The 24,564-nt window shown below is 40.4% G+C and overlaps 1 protein-coding gene across 1 annotated transcript in view; it reads right to left on the reverse strand.

Moving 5' to 3' along the window:
• The window catches only part of LOC124787979 (nucleoporin Nup188), a 264,531-nt gene that overhangs the window by 123,229 nt on the left and 116,738 nt on the right, over nucleotides 1-24,564 (reverse strand). The window contains exons 12-14 of the mRNA XM_047254995.1: nucleotides 6,425-6,558; nucleotides 2,888-3,046; nucleotides 1,929-2,213 (exon numbers count right to left, since the gene is read on the reverse strand). Of these exons, the coding sequence (XP_047110951.1) occupies nucleotides 1,929-2,213; nucleotides 2,888-3,046; nucleotides 6,425-6,558 (578 nt within the window). The remainder of the gene's footprint in view (nucleotides 1-1,928; nucleotides 2,214-2,887; nucleotides 3,047-6,424; nucleotides 6,559-24,564) is intronic.

Genomic DNA, 24,564 nt, shown 5'->3' on the forward strand with positions numbered 1-24,564 from the left:
AAGATTAAAGTGTCAGCTGCAACAACTACAGACCACTGTGAAACTGAACACTGCAGGGCTTAACTTACCAAGATAATATTAATAAATATGGCCGTGGAGGAAGAGAATAACAGAGTGATCTACATTACTAAACAGTTAAAACAGTCACCCGATCCCCACTGCAGGTTGCAGGTTCTCTAATGGTTTCCAGTGGCAACAAAAATTTGATTTTCAATACTTAATGTAATTACTGAACAAATTTAAAAGTTAATTGCTGACATGAGAGGTTTAATCTTACATTAAAAAGTTTAACACAATATATCAAGTATTAAAGCTAGAAACTATGAATATGTCTTGAGGCAGTGTAGTTTAGGGTGCACAAATTACGGTACCCAGACCTGATTCATCCAGTATTTGTGAAAAACAGCACGTAGTGACTTCCAAGCCACTTTACACATAATTTTGAACTATTTCACAACTTTTTCTCACCGACACCTCTCACAAAATAAAGAAAGGAAATAAGCTTATCGCTTACAACATTTTTGCTGTTCATGCAGTAAAAGCTTAAGAATCAGACAAGACGTTTTAACTTGATACTCCTTTACTACCAATTCTCTTTGTAACACATTCTGTATATAGTATCACGATATACTACTGAATGTATCTGCAAAATTATATAATTGTACGAAAAACATTTCAGGACATATGATGAAGTAAACATTGAGATGCGTGAAAAACTAGCTTTCCTTACAATGAAGTGCTAATTACACACACTATACTAATCCACTTACTGAGAACACTTAATGACTTCAAACAGACTTTAATAATAATTTCAAACCTAACTTTTTCTTGCTTACAGCCTCACAAAATAATAAAAGGGAAAAAGTGTATTGCCTACTAACAGTTTGTTGTTCATCAACTAAAACTACAGCATCAAGCATGACAATTTAATTTATAATTCTTTGCAACTAATTTTATTCACTACCTATTTTGCAGCAGTATTGAGTATCAAATATTGAACTCTTTAATAAAGTATCCAGATGTCTGAAGCCTAGCAAATATTTAACTCTTTATTAAAGTATTCAGATGTTTGAAGCCACTTTATATATGGAAGTTCGATTCTTCACAGGCTCAAACTTGGCGGGAGTCGTGTTTGCACAATCAGTATTCCTGTGACATTCATAAGAATATGTAGGTCACTATCCCTCACATGTGTGACATGAGATCTTAAGTTTACTCTGATGAACAATAGGTATTCCACTAAGAATGTCGAAAATGTCACCTTCGATGGGCTACGACAGCAAACTTTGGTAATGGCCTTTTAGCCGTAAATCCCAAACATGCAAGCAGGATCAGCATACCCCACACAAGCATGGCATACATAAAGTAGTGATGAAGTACACAACAAGAGCTTGAGATCAACAAGGAGCAAGAATAAACCACTACCAGTGCTTCGAGTATACAGCACATCATGGACCACTGGTAAAGTTTATATTGGGATGACTCAAAGATCTGTTAACTCTAGAAGCACAGTATGAGTTTCACACCTGATGGTCCAAGCTTAATTTACATCTAACTAAATGTTTTGGATCATTCCCATCTTCTGGCAGAACAACAAAAGTAATCAACATCTAATGGAAATTATTAGTAATGGGTTTCCTAATAGATTATGCCTAATTGTACTACAACAGCAGGTGAATGGCTTGTGACTTGCCTGCTAAAATCAAACATTTTTGTACAGTACAGTTTGTCCTATCTGAAAGAAAATGATATACTATTATCTAAAGTGTTAGTACATGAACAGAGGGGATACAATTTCATATCTTCTGTAGTGGGAGGGGAAGAAAAAGGAAGAAAGAGAAATAAATAATAAATTTTACAAACTTCATAACTTCAACAAATTACCTAAGAACACTTCAAGAGAAATTTAAATACAAAGAGTACCATACCTCTTTCAGTCTGGAAAGAACTGAACAAACAAAAACTAAAATTCCTCCAGATGGTTTGGTATCATTCTTAGCTTTTTTGCCAAATGTTGTGATATCTGGGGATGCATAGACATGGAAAAGAGACTCAGTTATTCCAGGCTGAGTATCACAACAAGCTATCACCAACTCTAAAAGTGCTTCTTTAAGTGAATCACTAACAATGTGTGATTCCAAATGTCTCACAAACATCTCTCTCACAATATCACCCTCCTTTGCCATACACGGGAAAAGATTTCTTGGAGATTCCTGAAAGTAAAGAGGACAATTTTTCTATTATGTAAATTCCACATAAGATTTATGTACCTTTTGTCTAACTAAAAAATGAACATGAAGCCGGGCAAAGGAGATACTGTAAAGCACAACCTTCACACAATAGAATTACACCACAATAAAAAAAGGCAAGAATATAACTTCAGCAATATCTTACATCCTGAACAAAAATGATAATTCAAACAGGGTATCTTACAGCACAAACAATGTGATTAAGCAGTTGACAATTTGGCTGTAAATTTATTAATCTTCCGCATAATATTTCAACAATAACTCAATTCTTACAAATATATTAGAGAGCAAGGATAATTAGTCTTCTTTATCTAAACTAGACAGAGAGCAACACAAAAATAAGATACCAGAAGATAAGATGCAACCCAAAAATAGTTCATGTAATAGACTACTGCATTCATAACTTCAACGCTACTTTAAATGGGCATCAGAACTGCAAAATCACACAAGCAGACTAAGCCATCTTTGGTTCACCCAACAGATGTAAATGATTATATCATTTGCCAACACAAACTAAAAATGTGATAGGAAAATTGCTACAGGATGTTTCTGGTATTACATTTTTCAACAAGCTCGATTAATTCTAATGAACTTTACACATCACAAAAACATGAACACAAAAACTAAGTGTTACGTACCATGGCAAATCTCTTCAAAAGTTTTACAGCTAATATTGGTATACTTGGGTTGAAACAGTGGTAGATGTATCCTGTTAAGTTCTGAATTACTTTCAAACTGGTCTCCTTTAAGGGGCTATTATAGATCTCCATTTCCAACTGTGATGTAAGTGGTTCATCCTAAAAATATATAAATAAATGAATAAATAAACAAATCAGACAGTGATGAAAAGACAATATTATATATTTTTAATACAATGAAAATAAATTTTCTTTGATATCTTCTTGAAATCCTATTTTAATTGCATTCAGTATTATGTGAGGTATGTAGTTGTGTCAAATGAGTCTTACAGTTTATTGTATTTTGTCTGTCTGCTGAATATGGTCAGGTGAAGATGTTGCCAAACAACCAACTACACTTTCACCTGGAGAGTTTTAGGAAAACTACAATAAATCCTGTGTAGGGAAGGCCAAACAAGGGTTTCAATATAGCTCTTCTTGTGTGGTAACCTAGAGGTTTATTACTTTGTTTATAGGTCTAAATCTACTACATAAATGTGCTTTGACTCACGTGGCACACTTTGAAGCCCTAAGATTTTATTCCTTGGCATGCGCTTTCATTCTCTGTTAAACCAACCTATATTGGCAGGAATAAAGGTAACAACTCAGCACATATTTTAGGCATTGAGCAGTTGATACACACATAAACAAAATTCTGAAGTTAACTCTGAAAGAGGACATTGTTAAATGTGGTGCATGGAGATAAGAGCTCAAACTATGCTACAGATCAGTCTATCACCACAGCCTTTATTTCACATTCAGAGTTGTTGGCTTCACTGATTTGCAACCAAATTATCACCTTCAAACCTAACTTAGATCTCAGGTTACCCTACAGATCAGTTTGTCACTACAACCAAGATATGTGGTATTGGTTTTACATAAATGTGACATTATGAGCAAATAGGTACAGCAGCTCCTAATTTTAGACAAAAAAAATCAAAAACTGTGGATTGTTTTAATTTTTTTGATATATCTTTCCAATTCACAAACACAATGTAAAGCTTAGACATCAACATCTGCAACAGAAACATAGATATATTTTTACTCTCTTCACTGCTTTGTTTACATCTGCAATAGAATGAATCACACTGTCATCGCCACTATATTTCATGCATTGCCATCATTTTCATGTATGTGACAGTCAATCATATCTTCAACAGATATGCTGTCAACAGTAATAACATTGTTATCAACGTGTATGAAATCTTGTAGTGAATGCTCTAACTGCAGTTTTTCTCGCAATGCAAATAGAATTTCAGCATCATCGTTATTACTCAGGACTGATATGTCGGACCAATTTCCTTAGTTTGCTTGAATGAATCTTGCAGTTGGAGATACAGGACTGCTTAACCTATGTACATGCCTTGGCAATATAATGCAAAGCATTTAAAATTGGCACTCTGAAGGGGGGCTGGGTCTCTTCCAGCTTCCACTGAATCTAACGCCTTCAGCAAAACTGGTTTAATGTAATAAATTTTTAAAGCATGGATAATGCTCAAGGTCTGCAGTTTGCTTGTGGAGTTTGATGGCAGGGACTCTGACTTCATATAACCTAAATTTATATTTTTTGGATGTGAGAATTTTCCTGTTATAGGGTCCCATTTTTGCACCAAGGCTATACAACTGCATCTCATATAGGTATGTCATCCACAAATTGTTACTTGCCCATAGTTTGTGGACAATGTTTTCACATTTTTAAAACAATGTGAGATTTTTGTTTGTGAATCACAAATGGTTTAATTTTTTCAGACCCATCAATATTTGCGGCTAGCATTACTTTAAGGCAAACTTTCCTCTGTGTGCCTCCACAACAACTGCTGCCTTCAACGGCAAATTTTTTGTTCAGAAGGATGCTGGAAAAGGGACGAGACTGATCTAAGTTGAAGATGCCTTATGGTTTATACTGCTTTATACGTCCTTGTAATCCAGCACTCAGCCATTCACTACAGATGTTGATATTTGCACTGTCTCCTTCACCATGTATAGTTTTGAAGTTTTGAACACCATATTATACCACTTCTGGAACATATCGATCCACCTATTAGATGTGGAGAAAGACTCAATCCAATGTAGATCAGCCATCCTCAGCATCTTTCTGAATGTCACACCATTCAAGAGGATGTTGGAAGCATGTGCTATTTGAAATTTCTTCCAGCTCTGCATATTTAGAGTAACTGGTACACTTCAAATTTTTTGAATTCGGCTTACAATTACTTGCACTTTTCATAATAGAGTCCTTGTTTTTGACAATGGTGTTCAGTGTAGACACTGGTATCCCTAAACTCTGTGCTAATGCTACGTGTGTTCTGTGATGAACTTGAACTCTTCTGAGAGCTTTTCCTTTCTCTTAACTCAAATGGGTTTTCCTACCTCTTTTTGTAATATTTTCCCACTTCAAACTGCAATACTTGAAAGAAACAAATAACAACACAACACTTCGATCACTTACACAAGGAACAAACAATGCTAAGTCGTACATACAATTAACTCTTGACATGCCAGTTGACAGCAGCTGCTATCTTGATTGAAATCGACTCATCATTCTACAGCAACAGTGTTGTTGGCGTAGTCAACTTTAACTAGCAGACATCGTGTGTTCAGTGCATATATGACCCATTAACAAAATTATTTATTAGTTACAAATACTGGGAAGTGAAGGTCCTCTGCAAATAATCATAGTCCCAGGGTGAACTTAACATTGAAACATTATGGCTACAATAATGTCAGCAAACTACTTTTTGTATAGCATGCATTATTGGAAGCTAAGGATGGTAGTGACAAGGAACAAGTGAATGTTTATCTGAAGTCACACCTTCTACAAAAACAGTTACTCCCATCAGCCGCCACAAAGCTGAGCAGAGCTTGGCAATGGCAGGAGACAATGTGCTAATGCTACAAACTGTCCCTATTTTTACCATTTCAAATCTATTGAGAAGACTAACGAAAGCTCACCACTTAAATTTTGTAAACACTAATTGAAGGTCAACACCATGCCAGCATTTTTTAAATGTCAATTACTTCAGTTTTTTCTCCACAAATACTGTTTCATAAAGTGCAAACCATAGGAAATGATATACAACTTAATGTAAAAATTGATGCAAATTAACACTGTGAACATAGAAAATTTGACAGAAGTGATAAAAAAATGTGGCAAATGACTGCAGAAAATTAATTCCAGGACTGTGCAGGTGGGGCTATGCTGTAGTTACATATGTACATACAATATGAAGCTATGTACATACAAGGGGACTACAAAAAGTAAGTTACACATCATTATTTTACCGAATGCTGCAATATGCTTCAAACTGACACAGAAACATGACACCATTTTTCAACATAGTCACCAAGTCTCTGCAAAAAATAGTCAGAACATTCTACCAATCGTTCAATTCCTCAATGATAGAAATTCATTTCCTGGTCACAGAACTAATCAAGAACTGCTGTGTAAACATCCTCAGCATTGGAAAATCCCTTTCCCTTGCGATTCTTTTTACAAACCTGAACAAGATGTTTCAATAACATTACTCGGTTGAGCAAAGACAATGACAGTTGAACTATGTAGATGGCATTTGTAGGTTTGTGGATGTCCCAATGATACTGGTGCTCCACTTTTCCTTGTATTGCTGGATCACCTGGAAAACAAATATGGAAAGTTACAGCATAAAAAATGAGATCCTAATGAATCAAAAGACATTACTTATTTTGAATATGAACAGATAATCAAAAGAATATGTTAAATAATGTGTTTAGTTTATTGTACCTAAAGTTTAAAACATTTTCTACAAGCACTGAATGTAAGAGGGAACAGTCCATATGTCATTTACACATATTGAACATGACAGTATATTGTCTGCATTTATCTTACATTAATGTTACAGTCAAACTTGTTTGTGACCATAACCTGAAAAATGTTTTAAATAAACAGTAAATTTTGTACCGAGCTTTGCTGATGTAACATATCTTGTTTTAGCAGCTAACCATCTCAGTTTAAAAGGTTACTGGTAGTAATTGTAGTGTATCAGAACACATAAATTAAAGATTATTAGCAAGTTTAGTATACAGATATTTGCTTAACGTTCTATAAAATATTGAAAACAAGAAAAAAATGCAGCCTCACTGTGTATGCTGTTCTCAGGAACAAGATGAGTTAGTTGCTGTTTGCAAGCAGATGGAAATTGCCCCCCCCCCCCCCCCCCCCCACCCAGATTCCTCTTACAGTCAAGCAGTACCGGAGACAACTCTGGATGTTACACCCATTCCCATAACAAACAAGTGTGAGGTGCTACCTTTCACTATAATTAAAGATGTGATGAGCACAGTGTCAAGGTTAAGCAAACACAAAAGGATAGGGGTCTATTAATCACTGGCAATTCAAACATATGGTGAATAAAGGTACCCCTTAAGAAAGTGGCAGCAAGGGATGGGAAGGAGCACCATGTGCACTCATGTGTATGCCTGGCAGCCAAATTAAAAATTTTTAAGCGACTGTTCTGGAAAACACAGGGTGCAACCAACTGCAGACTGTGGCACATGTCTGGGCTCTGAGGTCAGACCTCAATCAATCCAGTGACTGGCAGAGAATATAGGGAATAATAGCCTTGCTCAATGAGTTTCAAGGAAGTTCACAATCTGCTGCATTATCCCCAGAAGAGAGAGGGGCACCCTGGTTCCAAACTGGGTGGAAGGCCTGAACCACAGGCTGGAAAGGTTCTGTGACAAGGTAAGCTGCAGCTTCCTAGATTTGCACCACATGAGTGAAAACTGTAAGATCCCCCTAAATGAGTCAGGTGAACACAACATGTCAGAGGAGCCTGCTCTCCGGGTACCTGACAGTGTGCTGGATGCACAGAAGTGATGTTTTTAACTAGGCAACTTTCCATATTGTCCAGATAATGACAAATGCAGGAAATGCCGGAGAAACAGAAGTACCAGTGTAAGGTCCAAAGAAACTCTACCCACAGGTGAGAGCATTAAAATCCTAATTGTTAATTGCCAAAGCATTCACAACAAAGTACCAGGGATTGAAGTGCTCCTAAAAAGCAGGGAAGCTCGCATAATACTCAGGGTTTTAGTAATTCGACCCAATATGTATAAAAAATATGCAGTTAAAAAAAAATTTATATTTATATATAAAAACAAAGATGAGGTGACTTACCGAACAAAAGCGCTGGCAGGTCGATAGACACACAAACAAACAAACAAACACAAACACACACACACACACACACACACACACTAATTTTGTGTGTGTGTTTGTGTTTGTTTGTTTGTGTGTCTATCGACCTGCCAGCGCTTTTGTTCGGTAAGTCACCTCATCTTTGTTTTTATATATAATTTTTCCCACGTGGAAAATTTATATTTATTAATGAAAATGTAATCAACATACAAAATGTTACATAGTAAGCTTAACAAACATTAAAAAGCACCATAATATTTAGTGAAGGCAGCTATTTACTGTCACAAGAATTTATTTTATTAACAGTGTGTTTTAACTTTTCTTGCAATATAAGAAATAATTACACTACCAGAAAAAAACTTAAACTTGTAGAATTGTAATGAGTGTAAAGTCAAATTTACTATTTTTTGGACACAAGTAGAAATTTATAGATCTTCACTAATTTCTTGCTCTTTTCTCTTGTAAATTATTTCTTAATTTTGATCAAACAAGCCCATAGGTGGAGAAGAGTCTCTAAATGGATGCAGTGCTGGCAGGGTAAGAAAAGAGGCACTAATAAAGTAGATGTAAGAATGGATTAGTGTTTTCAACAAATTACCCATAGGAATTTAAATTGAACTCTCATAAAAACCCACTTTTACTCATTAGGTTTTTCTAAATATCTTGGTTTTTCTCAATCCTGATAATACTAGGTAGAGTAGGCTGGTTAAAACCTGAAGTTGACAGCAGTGAGATTTTTGGGAACAAAACGATAGGCGAATGAGAAATGTTAAGTGGTGCATTTTGTTGCAGTAGACAAGAAACTCAAATCATCCAAGATACAAATTGGTTTGAAACCCCATTCATGATGGAAATAAACGAGATCTAATGGCAACAAATAGACCTGATTTCTTCAAGGCATACATCAAAGCTGGTATCATTGATCACGAGATGGTTGTGGCAACAACGATTACCAGAGTACAAAGAGAAACTAAAACAAGCAGGAAGATGTATAGGTCCAGTACACCAGATAAAGAAGCAGTAGTGTCATTTCTTAGTCACCAAAATTTTCAGCTCAGGACCGGAATATGTAGAGGAACTATGGCTCCAGTATAGAAGACTAGCTGTGCATGCACTGACCAGAACAGCAGCTTGCAATGGGAGTTATGTTGTTGTCATGATCTACAGTCCAATGACTGGCTTGATGCAGCTCTCCATGCTACTCTATCCTGTGGAAGCATCTTCATCTATGAATAACTACTGCAACCTATATCCATCTGAATCTGCTTACTATATTCATCTCTTCGTCAACCTCCACGATTCTTAACTCCTCCCTCTCTACCACACTTCCCTGCAATACTAAATTTATGATCCCTTGATGTCTCAGAATGTGTCCTATCAATCGATCCCTTCTCACACACATGTTGTGTCAAATTTTGCATCTTCTGATCAGTACCTCCTCCTTAGTTATGTGATCTACCCATCTAATCTTCAGCAGCACAATATTTCAAAAGCTCTTGCCTAAACTGTTTACTGTCCATGTTTCACTTTCATACATGGCTACACTCCATAAAAATACATTAAGAAAAGTCTCGCTAACAGTAAAGTCTCTATCCAATGTCAACAAATTTCTCTTCTTCAGAAACACTTTTCTTGCCAATGCCAGTCTACATTTTATATCCTCTCTCCTTCAACCATCATCAGCTATCTTGCTGCCCAAATAGCAAAACTCATCCACTATTTTAAGAGTCTCATTTCCTAGTCTAATTCCCTTAGCATCACCTACTTTAATTTGACTACGTACATTCGATAATCCTTGTTTTGCTTTTATTGATGTTCTTCCTATATCCTCCTCTCAAGACACTGCCCATTCCCTTTAACTGCTCTTCCAATTCCTTTACTGTCTCTGACAGAACTACAATGTCATTGGCAAGCCTTGAAGTTTTTAATTCTTCTCCCTGGTCTTTAATTCCTGCTCCAAATTTTTCTTTGGTTTCCTTTAATGCTTGTTCAATGTACATATTTAACAACATCAGGGATAGGCAACAACCCTATCTCACTCCCTTCTCAATCACTGCTTCCCTTCCATACACCTAGACTCTTTATAACTGCCGTCTGGTTTCTGTACAAATTGTAAATAGCCTTTTGCTCCCTGTATTTTACTCCTGTTACCTTCAGAGGCACTTAAAGTAGTAAAGGAGTTTTGCTATTTGGGGAGCAAAATAACAGATGATGGTCGAAGTAGAGAGGATATAAAATGTAGGCTGGCAATGGCAAGGAAAGCGTTTCTGAAGAAGAGAAATTTGTTAACATCCGGTATTGATTTAAGTGTCAGGAAGTCATTTCTGAAAGTATTCGTATGGAGTGTAGCCATGTATGGAAGTGAAACATGGACGATAAATAGTTTGGACAAGAAGAGAATAGAAGCTTTCGAAATGTGGTGCTACAGAAGAATGCTGAAGATTAGATGGGTAGATCACATAACTAATGAGGAAGTATTGAATAGGATTGGGGAGAAGAGGAGTTTGTGGCACCACTTGACCAGAAGAAGGGATCGGTTGGTAGGACATCTTCTGAGGCATCAAGGGATCACCAATTTAGTATTGGAGGGCAGCGTGGAGGGTAAAAATCGTAGAGGGAGACCAAGAGATGAATACACTAAGCAGATTCAGAAGGATGTAGGTTGCAGTAGGTACTGGGAGATGAAAAAGCTTGCACAGGATAGAGTAGCATGGAGAGCTGCATCAAACCAGTCTCAGGACTGAAGACCACAACAACAACAACAACAACAACCTTCAGAATTGCACAGAGAGTATTCCATTCAACTATGTCAGAAGCTTGCTCTATGTCTACAAATGCTGGTTTGCCTTTCCTTAAGCTATCTTCTAAGGCACAGGGTCAGTACTGCCTCATGTGTTCCTAAATTTCTCTGGAATCCAAACTGCTCTCCTCTGAGATCAGCTTCTACCAGTTTTTCCCCACTGTGTGTTAATATTTTGCAACCATGACTTATTAAACTGATAGTTTGGTAATTGTCAGCACCTCCTTTCTTTGGAATTGGAATTATTACATTCTTTTCGAGGACTGAGGGTGTTTCACCTGCCCTATACATCTTGCGCACCAGATTGAAGAGTATTGTCATGGCTGTATCTCCCAATTCTGTCAACAGTTCTGATGGAATGTTGTCTATTCCTGCGGCCTTGTTTTGACTTAGGTTGTTCAGAGTTGTGTTAAATTCTTCTTTCAACAACATATCTCCAATTTTATCTTCATTTAAATCCCCTTCCATTTCTATAACACTACCATCAAGTTCATCTCTCTTGTACACAGACCTTCTATGTGCTCCTTCCACCTTCCCCTCTTTGCTTAGGACCCGTTTTCCATCTGAGCTCTTGATACAACTGCTTCTTCTTCCCTAAAAGCGTCTTTCATTTTACAGTAGGCAGTATCTATCTTTCTCCTAGTAAAACGCGCTTCTAAATCCTTACATTTGTCCTCTAGCAATTACTGCTTAGCCGTTTTTCATTTCCTGTCAATCTCATTTTTTAGAAAATTATAGTCTCTTTTGCATACTTCCTTTGTTGCATTTTTATATTTTCTCCTTTCATCAATTAAATTCAATGTCTACTGTGTTATTCAAGAGTTTCTATTATGCTTTGTCTTTTTACATACTTGACCCTCTGTTGCTTTTACTATTTCGTCTCTTAAAGCTACCCTTTAATCTGCTCTACTCAACCGTTGCCTAATGTTACTTCTGAAACTCCCAACAATCTTTGGTTCTTTCAATTTATCCAGATCCCCATCTCCTTAATTTCCTGTCTTTTTGCAATTTCTTCAGTTTTAATCTACAGATCATAAAAAATAAATTGTGGTCAGAGTTCATATGTATCCCTGGAAATATCTTACAACTTAAAATCTGGCACCAAAACCTCTGTCTTACCATTATATAATCAACTTTCCACGTCTCCATGTGCCTTCCAAGTATACAGCCTTCTTTCATGGCTCTTAAACCACATGTTAGCAATGATTAAATTATGCTCTGTGCAAAATCCTACCATGCAGCTGCCTCTTTCATTCCTTATCCCTGGTCCACATTCACCTACTATTTTCCCTTCTCTTCCTTTTCCTACTATTGAATTCCAGTCCCCCATCACAACTAAATTTTCACCTCCCGTAACTGTCTGAAAAATTCCTTTTGTCTCATCATACATTTCTTCAATCTCTTCATCATCTGTGGGTTGGCTTATTTATTTATTTATTGTTGCTTTAGGGCACAAAAAACAACTGGGGTTATATGTGCCCAAGTCAAAACTATAGAACAAGAAAACAGAGAGGAGTTAAAAAAAGACTATATGTCAGTCCCAATTGATATAGAAGACAGCTAAAAACAGGTACATGGAAAAAGGGGGCAAAAAAGACACCATACAGAAATGGAGGTCCAAAACTAAAAATTAAATGGCTGTCGCCACATTGCTTTGGTGGATAAAACGTAAAACGCGATCGACAGCCGGCGCGTCATTTGCTAAAACGGCCAATCAATCGGACAGCAAACCCAAGCGGAACATAAACTGTTAACAAATGGGCAGTCCGTCAGGAAGTGGTGGACAGTTAAAACTTGGACACAATGTGTACAACATGGTGGAGTACCGCCACTTATCAAATGACGATGGCTAACAAGGCAGTGCCCAATAAGCAGCCTACTTAAAATGGTCCAAGCCACTGGGACAGTCTTATTAAGACGGAGCTTATTCTCGTGAAGCGAGACCATTGGCAATGCCAAAGGGACACCACCTCCTGACAGACGGCAAAACAGAGATCATTGGAGGGAATATAGGAATTCGAGGGCTGAGGTACAAGGACTGCAGCCTTGGCAGCAGCCTCATTTCATGGTAGACCGACATGACCAGAAACCTACAGAAACACCACACTGGCTCCACCAAGAGTGAGCAACTGACAGTTTTCCTGGACCCGCTGCACTAAGGGATGGGCAGTGTACAGCACACACAGACGTTGAAGGGTGCTGAGTGAATCTGAGAAGAAGACACAATTGAAAAGGCTGTGTCGCCAGATGTACTCCGTGGCCTGATACAGGGTGAAGAACTCAGCTGTAAATACTAAGCGGTATGCCAGAAGCCAACATCGAAAGACAAGGGTGCCAATGATGAAGGCGCACCCAATCCCACGGACAGTCCGAGAGCCATTGGTGTATACAAAGGTACTATCGTGAAGTTTCATGTGAAGGTCTTGAAACTTAAGGCGATAGACCGACGCTGGAGTAGTGTCCTTAGGATGTGCATGAAGGCCAAAGTTGGCATGGGCCGCTTCATGAAGCCAAGGTGGTTAAGGGTTCACACCCACTGGGAAAGGTGCAGGTAGTGTGAAGTTAAGCCACTACAGAAAGTGCCAAAAGTGGACTCCAGGAGGTAACAGAGAAGAGGGACTTGCCCCATACTGGCTATCAAAGGAATCACCAAAGAAGGAGGCATAGGATGGGTGGCCATGCATGGCAGATAAACGGCATGCATACCTGCTGAGAAAAAAGTCATGGTGGTGGGACAGTGGTAGTTCAGCAGCTTCAGCATACAGACTCTCAACAGGGATAGTGTAAATGGCGCCAGTGGCCAAACAGATGCCACGATGGTAGATAGTGCCGAGACGACGTAAGATGGATGGACGTGCAGACGCATAAACAAAGTACCCTTAGTCGAGTTTTGAACGGACAAAGGACCGGTACAAACGGGGGAGGGTGTTTCGATCGGCACCCCAGGAAGCACCATTGAGGACACGTAGGACATTAAGGAACCGCATACAGCAGGCTGTTACGTAAGACACATGGGAGGCTCAAGAGAGTTTCCTATCGAGCATGAGCTCCAGGAATTTTGTAGTTTCAACGAACGGAAGGGCAACAGGCCCAAGATGTAAAGATGGTGGGAGAAACCAATTGCGTTGCCAGATATTCATAGACAGTTTTGTTGGTGGAAAAGCGAAAGCCATTTTCAATGCTCCAGGAGTAAAGATGCTCAAGACATCACTGAAGATGCCACTCAGTGAAACAGGTCCATGGAGAGCTGCAATAGATGGCAAAATCATCGACAAAAAGGGAGCCACTTTTTCTGGATAAAGGTGTCCGACAAGGCAGAACCCACACACACCTTGAAAACTTGTTCTTTTAAAAATGCCTGAAGGAAACAGGGCAGGCAGCCATGGAAGCCCCACATGTAAAGAGTACGGAGGAGACCAGTTCTCCAGCAGGTGTCATAGGCCTTCTCCAAACCGAAAAACATGGCTACAGTCTGGGATTTCCTTGGAAAACCAATCATAACATGGATGGACAAAGTAACGAGACGGTCACCTGCAGAAAGCCGCGCTCGAAAGCCACACTGTGCATTCATCAGTAAATTGCGAGACTCGACCCACCATACCAGCCGGGCATGAATCATATGTTCCACCACCTTGAAAACACAGCTGGTTAGAGAGATGGGGCGGTAGCTAGAAGGAAGGTTTTTGTCCTTAGTGGGCTTAGGTATGGGTATGACAGTGGCTTCACGTCAGCATCCGGGAAATGTGCCCTCTGCCCAGATGTGGTTGAACGTATTAAGCAGAAAGTGCTTGCCTGAAAGAGAAAGGTGCTGCAGCACCTGAATGTTGATGGCATCTAGTCCTGGGGCGGAGGATCGGGATGAACTGAGAGCATGATCTAGCTCCCTCACAGTAAAGGCGACACTGTAGCACTCGCGATCCTGAGAAGAGAAGGGTATCACCTGAGCCTCTTCCGTTTGTTTCTTGTGGAGGAAGGCAGGGTGATAGTGGGAAGAGCTTGAAACTTCTGCAAAAAAATGGCTCTGAGCACTATGGGACTTAACTTCTGAGGTCATCAGTCACCTAGAACTTAGAACTACTTAAACCTAACTAACCTAAGAACATCACACACATCCATGCCCGAGGCAGGATTCGAACCTGCGACCGTAGCGGTCGCGCGGTTCCAGACTGTAGCGCCTATAACCGCTCGGCCACCATGGCCGGCTTAACTTCTGCAAAATGGTGGCCCAAGGTGTTGGAGATAGCAATAGGATCTACGAGGACATCGTCTGCTACTGTCAGGCTGGAAATTGGGGAAAGGATCTTGGTACCAGAGAGCCGTTGGAGGTTGGCCCAGACAAAGGATGGAGTGGAACTGTTAAAAGAACTAGTGAATGAAAACCAGTGAGCTATTCTGTTGTCTCAAAGAACGCTATAACACTTTGCATGCATCTGTTTATAATGAATGCAGTTCGCCATCATTGGATGACAGTTAAAGATGCGGAGAGCAATCCGAAGTGCGCAAACTGTGTCGTGGCTCTGCCTCAGTCCACCAAGGGACTGGGACACCATGTGGTAAAGAGGAAGTGGGAGGAGGGGAATGTTCTGCAGCAGTAAGGATAACGTTTGTGAGATATTCCACCTGGTCATCACAACTAGAGAAATCTTGTTCTTCGAAGATCACCAGGGAGGAGTAAAGTTGCCAGTCAGCCTTAGTAAGCTGCCACTTGGGCATGCATGTGGATGGGGTAGGAGTCAGCAAACGGATAGCGCACAGGAAATGGTCGCTTGAGTAGGTGTCAGAAAGAACGGACCACTCAAAATGATGGGCAAGTTGGGCAGTGCAGAAGGATAGGTCCAAATGGTAATAGGTATGTGAGGAGCTGGAAACAAAAGTGGGTGCTCCTGTGTTAAGACAGAAGAGGTTAAGTTCGTTAAAAAGGTCAGTCAAGAGGGCACCTCTCTGACAGATCCTGGGGGGAACCCAAAGGGTCACCAAGTAGCAAAAATGGAGGAGGTAGCTGCCCAGTAAGCTGAAGGAAGTCTGCTCTGGTTCAAAATGGTTCAAATGGCTCTGAGCACCATGGGACTCAACTGCTGAGGTCATTAGTCCCCTAGAACTTAGAACTAGTTAAACCTAACTAACCTAAGGACGTCACAAACGTCCATGCCCGAGGCAGGATTCGAACCTGCAACCGTAGCGGTCTTGCGGTTCCAGACTGCAGCGCCTTTAACCGCATGGCCACTTCGGCTGGCTCTGCTCTAGTGACATCGAATGATGGAGGGACATATATGGTACAGAGGGAAAAAGTCAGGTGGGGAAGGAAAAGGCGAACTGCAACAGCTTGAAGATGTGTAGTCCAGGAGAAGGGTTGACTATGAATCTCATTCCGTATAAGCAGCATGACGCCCCCATGAGATGGAATGCTGACCTCAGGCGGAAGATCAAAATGAATCGGTAGGAAATGTGAAAGCACCCACAGGAGCAAGAGGATCCTGTTCAATGGGGTCCACAGGAGCATCAGCTTGCTTGTGTGGTCAGTCTGTAGAATTCAACAATGAAAAACCGTTGGTGGGGCGTACCAGTGACATTGAGGCCGGCTGGGCTAAGGTATTATGGGGTGACACCGTCAAAGAGGATCTTCAAGTTGGCACAGGAGAAGACCGTTTGTCTTTGGTGGACTTCTTTGAGCATTTCCAGTTAGAGGAAGACTTGGGTGTTGTTTGGCTGGAGGGATGGAGGAAATCTTCACGGGAGTATTCCTTCGGTCCTTTCCAGCCTACTGATTGTGTAGCTGCTGGCTTTGCCCCTTGAGGCAAGAGTTTGACAGCTCGTTGCACAGCTGAATGGGGGGATGGCGATGCTACCTTGACACTGGGTGATTTCACAACCTCAGAGCTGAATTGGAGGTCGCATGTCTGCATGTCCATGTCATTCATGGAGCGAGGGGTAACAAGAACAGAACTATAGGTGCCAGACGGGAGAGTGCAGGGTTTGCGACTAGCCAGTAACTTGTGAGCTACTAGGTAAGGCACTTTTTCCTTTATCCAGGTATCTTGGACAGCCCACTCATCAAGATACAATCCTGAGAGGCGGGCGGCGGCATGGCCGCCATTGCAGTTGATACAGTGGGGAGAAGCAGGCCCTCATCCACATTCCTACTACAGGTGACAGATATGGCTGGGCATCGACAAGACGTTCTTGTGTTTGAAATGATGACACTGGTAGCAGCACATCGGGTTCAGAATATATGGCCAGGCTGTGATAATTTCATAGCCTGATTTGATCTTGGACGGAAGCAGCACCCTATCAAAGATGAGAAAAAGAGTGCAGGTGGGCTCTAAGGAGGAATCTACCCTTTTCATTACACAATGGAGGGCAATGGCACCCTGATCAGAGAGGTAAGACTGGATTTCGGCCTCATTTGGACTGTTGAGCAGCCTAGTGTAAATTACACCATGGGAAGAATTCTAAGTTCTATGGGCCTTAACATGAACAGGGTACCCATGGAGAAGTGAGGCAGCAAGCAGTTGTGATTGAGAATCAGAACTAGTCTCCAAAAGCAAAGTGCCATTCTGTAAACGAGAGCAGGATTTCACAGGGACGGCAATTGAATCAACACCTTTCTGAATAATAAACAGATTTACCCTCGCGAAGGACTGACCGTCAACAGTACATGAGACCATGAGGAACCACAGTGCAGCGGGTAGGATCTTTGAATCATTAGCCTCATTGTGTTTACGTTTCATAGACATAGATTGGGAAGATAATTGACTCATTACGAGAAAATCCCCCATGATTGCCAGTGTCTACGATGGTGTGCTCCTTCCAACTAGGGGCCCCCTTCACAAGGGGGCTGCTCCCGCCTTAGGTGATTGTTCACACCTCAGGTCACACCTCCCAAACACCTAACAGAGGGACCAACTGGCAATTTGGGAAGGTTGCAGCCCAAGCAATCACCCCTCCCTGGGCCTTGCCTGTACCAGGGGGTACGTGCGAACCCTACCTGTCAACCCAGGGCTGGGAATTACGCGTTACCCAGTCACCTGTTATACATCAGGCGCGTGGGCTGGCCTTCAGGAGCGCACAGGGAGGAAGAAGAAAAAATGAGGAACCTCAAACACTGCAGTGGAGGACCGAGAGGAGAAGAGAAACAAAGAAAGGAAAAGGGAGCAAAAAACAAAGGTGAGACTGTTCTTACATCAGTGACAGACAATGCAGAACATTCCCAATAATATCCCAGATGTGTTCCCCAAGAGAGGAGAAAAAGAATAGCAAGAGGATAGACATGCAGCATAGAAGGGAAAAAATGCTGCTAGGGCTGGGGCCCCATGGTAGCCAAGCATGAACCCACCAAAGAGTGGCGAGCCCCTGTGGGGGGGAGGGGGGGGGGATCATCTGTGGAGGTAGTTGGTACAAACTTGTACTACTGTGGTATGTGTGGGCTTTATCTCTATCTTGGCTATGACAATGCAATCTCTATACTGCTCATAGTAGCTTACCCGCATTCCTATTTTCTTATTCATTATTAAACCCTCTCCTGCATTAGCACTATATGATTTTGTATTTGTAAACCTGTATTCGCCTGAACCGAAGTCCTGTTCCTCACGCACCAAATTTCACTAATTTCCACTATATTTAACTTTAACCTATGCACTTCACTTTTTAAATATTCTAACCTGCCTACTTGATTAAGGGATATAACATTCCATGCTCCGGTCTGTAGACTACCAGTTTTGTTTCTCCTGATAAGTCTTTGCCCTGAGATCCGAATACGGGACTATTTTACCTCAAGAATATTCTACCCATGAGGATACCATTATCATTAACCATATAGAAGAGCTGCATGCCCTCGGGTAAAACTATGGCTTTAGTCTCCCCTTGCTTTCAACTGTTTGCAGCACCAGCACAGCAAGGACATTTGGCTGATGCTACATGGCCACATCAGTCAATCATCCAGACTGTTGCCCCTGCAACTATTGGAAGGACTGCTGCCTCTCTTCAGGAACTACATGTTTGTCTGGCCTTTTAAGAGATATCCCTCCACTGTGACTGTACCTACGGTATGGCTACCTGTATCGCTGAGGCATGCAAACCACCCTTCAGACAGCAAGTTCCATGTTTACTTGCAAGAAATTAAAGAATTACTAAAGTACCAATTAGTAAATTTGCTAAAAGGATGACTATGAGACACCATGTTGCAGCTTCAGTTCAACAAATGAAAAGGTCGTGTGTGTGTGTGTGTGTGTGTGTGTGTGTGTGTGTGTGTGTGTGTAACGATACAGATTTATTTAATACGAAATACTTTAATTTTCCTGTTTCAGCATGGCAAACTCCAAGAAGCTTGTGGTTAAGATTTAATATATGAAGAACATATTTTCCTAAATTGATGAAATATTCTCAGGTTATCAACCGTGTCATCGCATCATGTTGCCGCGGTGTTTTGACGAGTTTCCTAGTCAGCCTCTTCAGTTGAAGAAACTCACTGAAACAGTGCAACAACATGATGTCATGAAATGGCTGATAAAAGGTAAATGAAATCCATCAATGAAATTCTGTATTCCTTGTCCTTTTCCAAAAATAAAAATTTAGAAATTATACAAGAAATCCTCAATCCAAATCTGATGTTGGACCTAAGCACAAAAGTAGTTCTGCAAAAAACACCTATTATTGTGAAAACATTGTGGCTGGTTGCAATTTTCTTCCTCAGTACAATTCTAAATAAATATTAATGGATCTCCATCACTACGTTGAACAACTGATTTTTACACATGCTACTCAAAAATGTTAAAGAAGTGAGCTGACAACACAAAGAGAAGGGCAAACTTTTTATCTGGAGAAAAAAGGCAAGATAAATCAAAGAATATGACTGGTTATAGTATGAATGATTATAAGCACAGTTTCCAGAGATGGTTCGTGCATTTTGCCTGCGTGGTGATTTTAGCTTGACCTACAGTGGACCAATGGTGGTAGAACTAGGCAGCTCTATAATACCAATGTTGTTGGATGTCCACATCATACCACATTGGCGAATACTTTTATGGAGACCCAAAAGTACAAGAATTCATTATGAACACTATAGTGCTTCGTGAATTTTAACTTAAAAATGATATGCAATACACAAGAAAAAAACACTGCAATACACAAGAAAAAACACGAAAACCAATCACAGCTGCCCTGGAAGATACAGGCTATTAACTGCATATGTGCCACCAACCAGTGAAACAAAAACATGAAGAAAAAATGTATTCTAAGACATTCAAGTGAAGGATAAATGAAAAATGACAATTTTATGTAAATATATAACATTTGCATTTCAATTCTCCTAAAGTAACTTGTATCTTCTGTTATCTTTAATACAATGTAATTTCACAGTGCAAAAACCTTGTTTTCCAACAAACTATTTTTCATCAGCATCTGTTTCATAAGTAAGGTGGGCAACCTTTGCTGGTTTCCTTATTATGACATGTCAAAAAATGGCTCTGGGCACTATAGGACTTAACATCTGAGGTTATCAGTCCCCTACACTTAGAACTAATTAAACCTAACTAACCTAAGGCCATCACACACATCCACGCCCGAGGCAGCGTTCGAACCTGCGACTGTAGCAGCAGCGCGATTCCTGACTGAAGCACCTAGAACCGCTCGGCCACAACGGCCAGCTATGACATGTCAAAATTATCATAACTTAGTATAATGAAAGGGTGTAAAGGGGTGAGGATGGGAGTCAGAGAGGTTTGTGTGGAAGAGACTTGCAGGAACCAAAGGCAATGCTGCAGTCATGAAGGTTGTGGTGGTGGTGGTGGTGGTGGTGGTGGTGGTAGTGGCAGGGAGGGAGGGAGTGACTGTGTGGGTGGGGGTGGCGAAGGGATCAGAAGAAGGGGTGATGGGATCACAATGAGAGGAAGCAAAGGGATTTCAGCTGAACATCAATATTTTCTCCAAGTTAGTGTTCAGATAATTTGATAACACACTGAACTGCATGCATAGTTCAGATGAGAATGTTTCTCCGATTTAAGGTGTTTCTCTGATTTAAGGTGTTTCTCAACATTATTTTTCTTTTCCAGGCATAAGCATACAACCCATACCTGACAACATTAGAGATTGAATTGTCAACGTACTTAGCATAGAAGTAGAAATATCTGAATTTGCACATTAGGGGAGGAATTTAGGTGGGGTTGAAATACTTTGACAGGTTTTGTTTTCCTGTTGCTATAGTGCAAAATGGGGACAGTATAAACTGGCAGTCGGGCATAAGTTTAAACAAACTAGAATTACGACTGCCAGAGCAGTGAGAATCGATGCTGGGCAACAAGCTCCACCTCCCTCTCACAGGACAGTACCATGGACCAGTGTTTCGTGGAACTGACACATGGTCATAGGGATCACTAATCCCTTCTGGTGTTTTGAAGTTCATAAGGAAACTTAATTATTCACCCATGGTCCTGGAATACCATCCTTGATTTGTAATCAAAATGTCCTTGGTCCCGAGTTCGAAACCCATCACCACTTAAATTTTGATTAATAATCAGCATCTGCAGCTGAAGATCTGTGGTATGAGAAGTCATACTCACTCTGCCAATGGCCTTGTCAAAGAGGGCAGAGGAGTGGACAGAGGTTCAGGGCACACACTTTTCCTTGTGGTGGGGAACTGCCCCTAAATGTCAAAGAATCAGCTTGATCAATGGCATGAGGATGCAGAAGGCAATGGAAACAACTGCATCAAAGATATATAATGTGTATCCACAGAACATGTGCCCTGTAACTGAAAAAGTGTCATGTCATGATGACCTCTCCACTGGCAAAAAGATTCCAGAATAGTCCGCCCTTCGGATCTCCGGGCGGGAACTGCCAAAATGGAGGTGACCACGAGAGAAATATTGAATAAACAATGAACGGATAATGTTCTATGAGTTGGGGCATGGAATATCAGAAGCTTGAATGTGGTAGGGAAGCCAGAAAATCTGAAAAGGGAAATGCAAAGGCTTGATCTCAACATAGTTGGGGCAAGTGAAGTGAAATGGAAAGGACAAGGATTTCTGGTCAGATGAGAATAGTGTAATATCAACAGGAGCAGAAAATGCTATAACAGGGGCAGGATGTGTTATGAATAGGAAGGTAGGGCAGAGAGAGTGTCACTGTGGACAGTTCAGTGAGACAGTTGTTCTTATCAGAATCGACAGCAAACCAAAATCGACAACAATTGTTCAGGTACACATGTCGATGCAGCAAGATGAACATGGAGGGAGAGAGAGAGAGAGAGAGAGAGAGAGAGAGAGAGAGAGAGAGAGAGAGAGAAGAAAGTAAATGGGGATACTGAATGGGTAATACAGAACATAAAGTGAGATGAAAATCTAATAGTCATGGGGGAGAGGAACGAGCTGTAGGGGAAGGAGTAGAAGAAAAGGTTCCATGAGAATATGGGCTTGGGACAAGGAACGAGAGAGGAGAAAGACTAATTGAGTTCTGTAATAATTTTCAGTTAGTAATAGAAAGTACTCTGTTCAAGAATCACAAGAGGCAGAAGTATACTTGGGTAACGCCAGGTGATACGGGAAGATTTCAGTTAGATTACATCATGGTCAGACAGAGATTCTGAAATCAGATACTGTATTGTAAGGCATACCCAGGAGCAGATATAAACTCAGATCAAAATTTGGTAATGATGAAGAGTAGGCTGAAGTTTAAGAGATTAGTCAGGAAGAATCAATACACAAAGAAGTGGGATACGGAAGTACTAAGGAACGACAAGATATGCATGAAGTTCTCAAAGGCCATAGATACAACAATAAGATATAGCTCAATAGGCAGTACAGTTGAAGAGGTACGGACATCTCCAAAAAGGGCAATCACAGAAGCTGGAAAGAAAGACTTAGGTACAAAGAAAGTAACTGCAAAGAAACCACGCATATCAGAAGAAATTCTTCAGCTGATCAATGAGAGACAAAAGTACAAAAATGTTTGGGGAAATGCAGGAATACAGAAATACAAGTCGCCGAGGAATGAAATAAATAGGAAGTGCAGGGAAGCTAAGACTAAATGGCTGCATGAAAAATGTGAGGAAATCGAAAAGAAATGAGGGTCGGAAGAACTGACTCAGCACATAGGAAAGTCAAAACAACTTTTGGTGAAATTGAAAGCAAGGGTGGTAATATTAAGAGTGCAATGGGAATTCCACTGTTAAATGCAGAGCAGAGAGCGGATAATTGGGAATAGTACATTGAAGGTCTCTATAAGAGGGAAGATTCACCTGATGTGAGAGAAGAAGAAACAGGAGTTGATTAAGAAGAGATAGGGGATCCAGTATTAGAAACGGAATTTAAGAGAGCTTTGGAAGACTTAAGATCAAATAAGGCAGAAGGGATAGATAACATCCCATGAGAATTTCTAAAATCAATTGGGGAAGTGACAACAAAATGCCTGTTCACATTGGTGTGTTTAATGTACGAGTCTGAAGACATGCCATCTGACTTTCAGAAAAATATGATCCGCACAATTCCGAAGACTGCAAGAGCTGACAACTGCGAGAATTATAGCACAAGCAGCTTAACAGTTGATCCATACAAGTTATTGACAAGAATAATACACCCAAGAATGGAAAAGAAAATTGAGGGGCTGTTAGATGATGATCAGTTTGGTTTTAGGAAAGGTAAAGGTACCAGGAGGCACTTCTGACATTACGTTTGATAATGGAAGCAAGACTACAGAAAAATCAGCACATTAATAGGATTTGTTGACTTAAGCATTCGACAATGTAAAATGGTGCAAGATTATTTGAAATTCTGAGAAAAATAGGGGTAGACTACAGGAAGAGAAGGGTGATATACAATATGAGGTGTGTTCAAAAAGTGAGATGACTTTATATTTTTATGAAAAAATATTTGTTTATTCATCAATATTCATGTTGTCCCCTTCAGATACAATACACTTGTGCCAATGCTTCTTCTGATCCTCGAACCACTTCTTTTGGTACAGCCTTGTGTACTTCCAGCGATGCAGTATTTATTTCCTCAATTGTTGAAAATCTTCATTCTCTCTTAGGTCTGTTCAGTTTTGGGAACAGGAAAAAGTCATATGGGGCCAAATCTTGCGAATATGGTGGCTGAGGCATGATTGTTGTCTAGTTTTGGGTAAAAAATCTCTCAAAAGCAACAATGAATGATCAGGTGCATTGGCGTGACGTAAAAGTCATGAATTGTTTTTCCACAATTCTGGACTTTTTTGTGTACTGTTCCTTGCAAATAGCGCATAATGTCAAGGTAATACTCCTTACTGACCATACAACCTTGATGCAAAAATTCACGATGCGCTATGCCATGGTAATTGAAATAAGTGAGCAAAACTTTGACATCTGATCGAAATTGGCATGCTTTTTTCAGTCTTGGCTCTCCGGGATGCTTCCATTGGGACAATTGGGCTTTGGTTTCGACGTCATAACCGTAAACCCATGTTTTGTCACCAGTTATGACCCTTTTGAGCAAATGAGGATCATCAGGGACATCATTTAAGAGTTCTTGAGTGATGCTCATGTGACAGTTCTTCTGATCAAAATTGAGAAGTTTTGAACAAATTTCGCACACATAGGTCTCATGCCCAAAACATTTGAAAAAATTGCATGACATTAGTCGATCAATATGCCAACATCCTCAGCAACATATCTTACGGTAATTCGATGGTTTTCCT

This window comes from Schistocerca piceifrons, chromosome 3 (assembly GCF_021461385.2).
Source record: "Schistocerca piceifrons isolate TAMUIC-IGC-003096 chromosome 3, iqSchPice1.1, whole genome shotgun sequence".
Lineage (NCBI taxonomy): Eukaryota > Metazoa > Arthropoda > Insecta > Orthoptera > Acrididae > Schistocerca > Schistocerca piceifrons.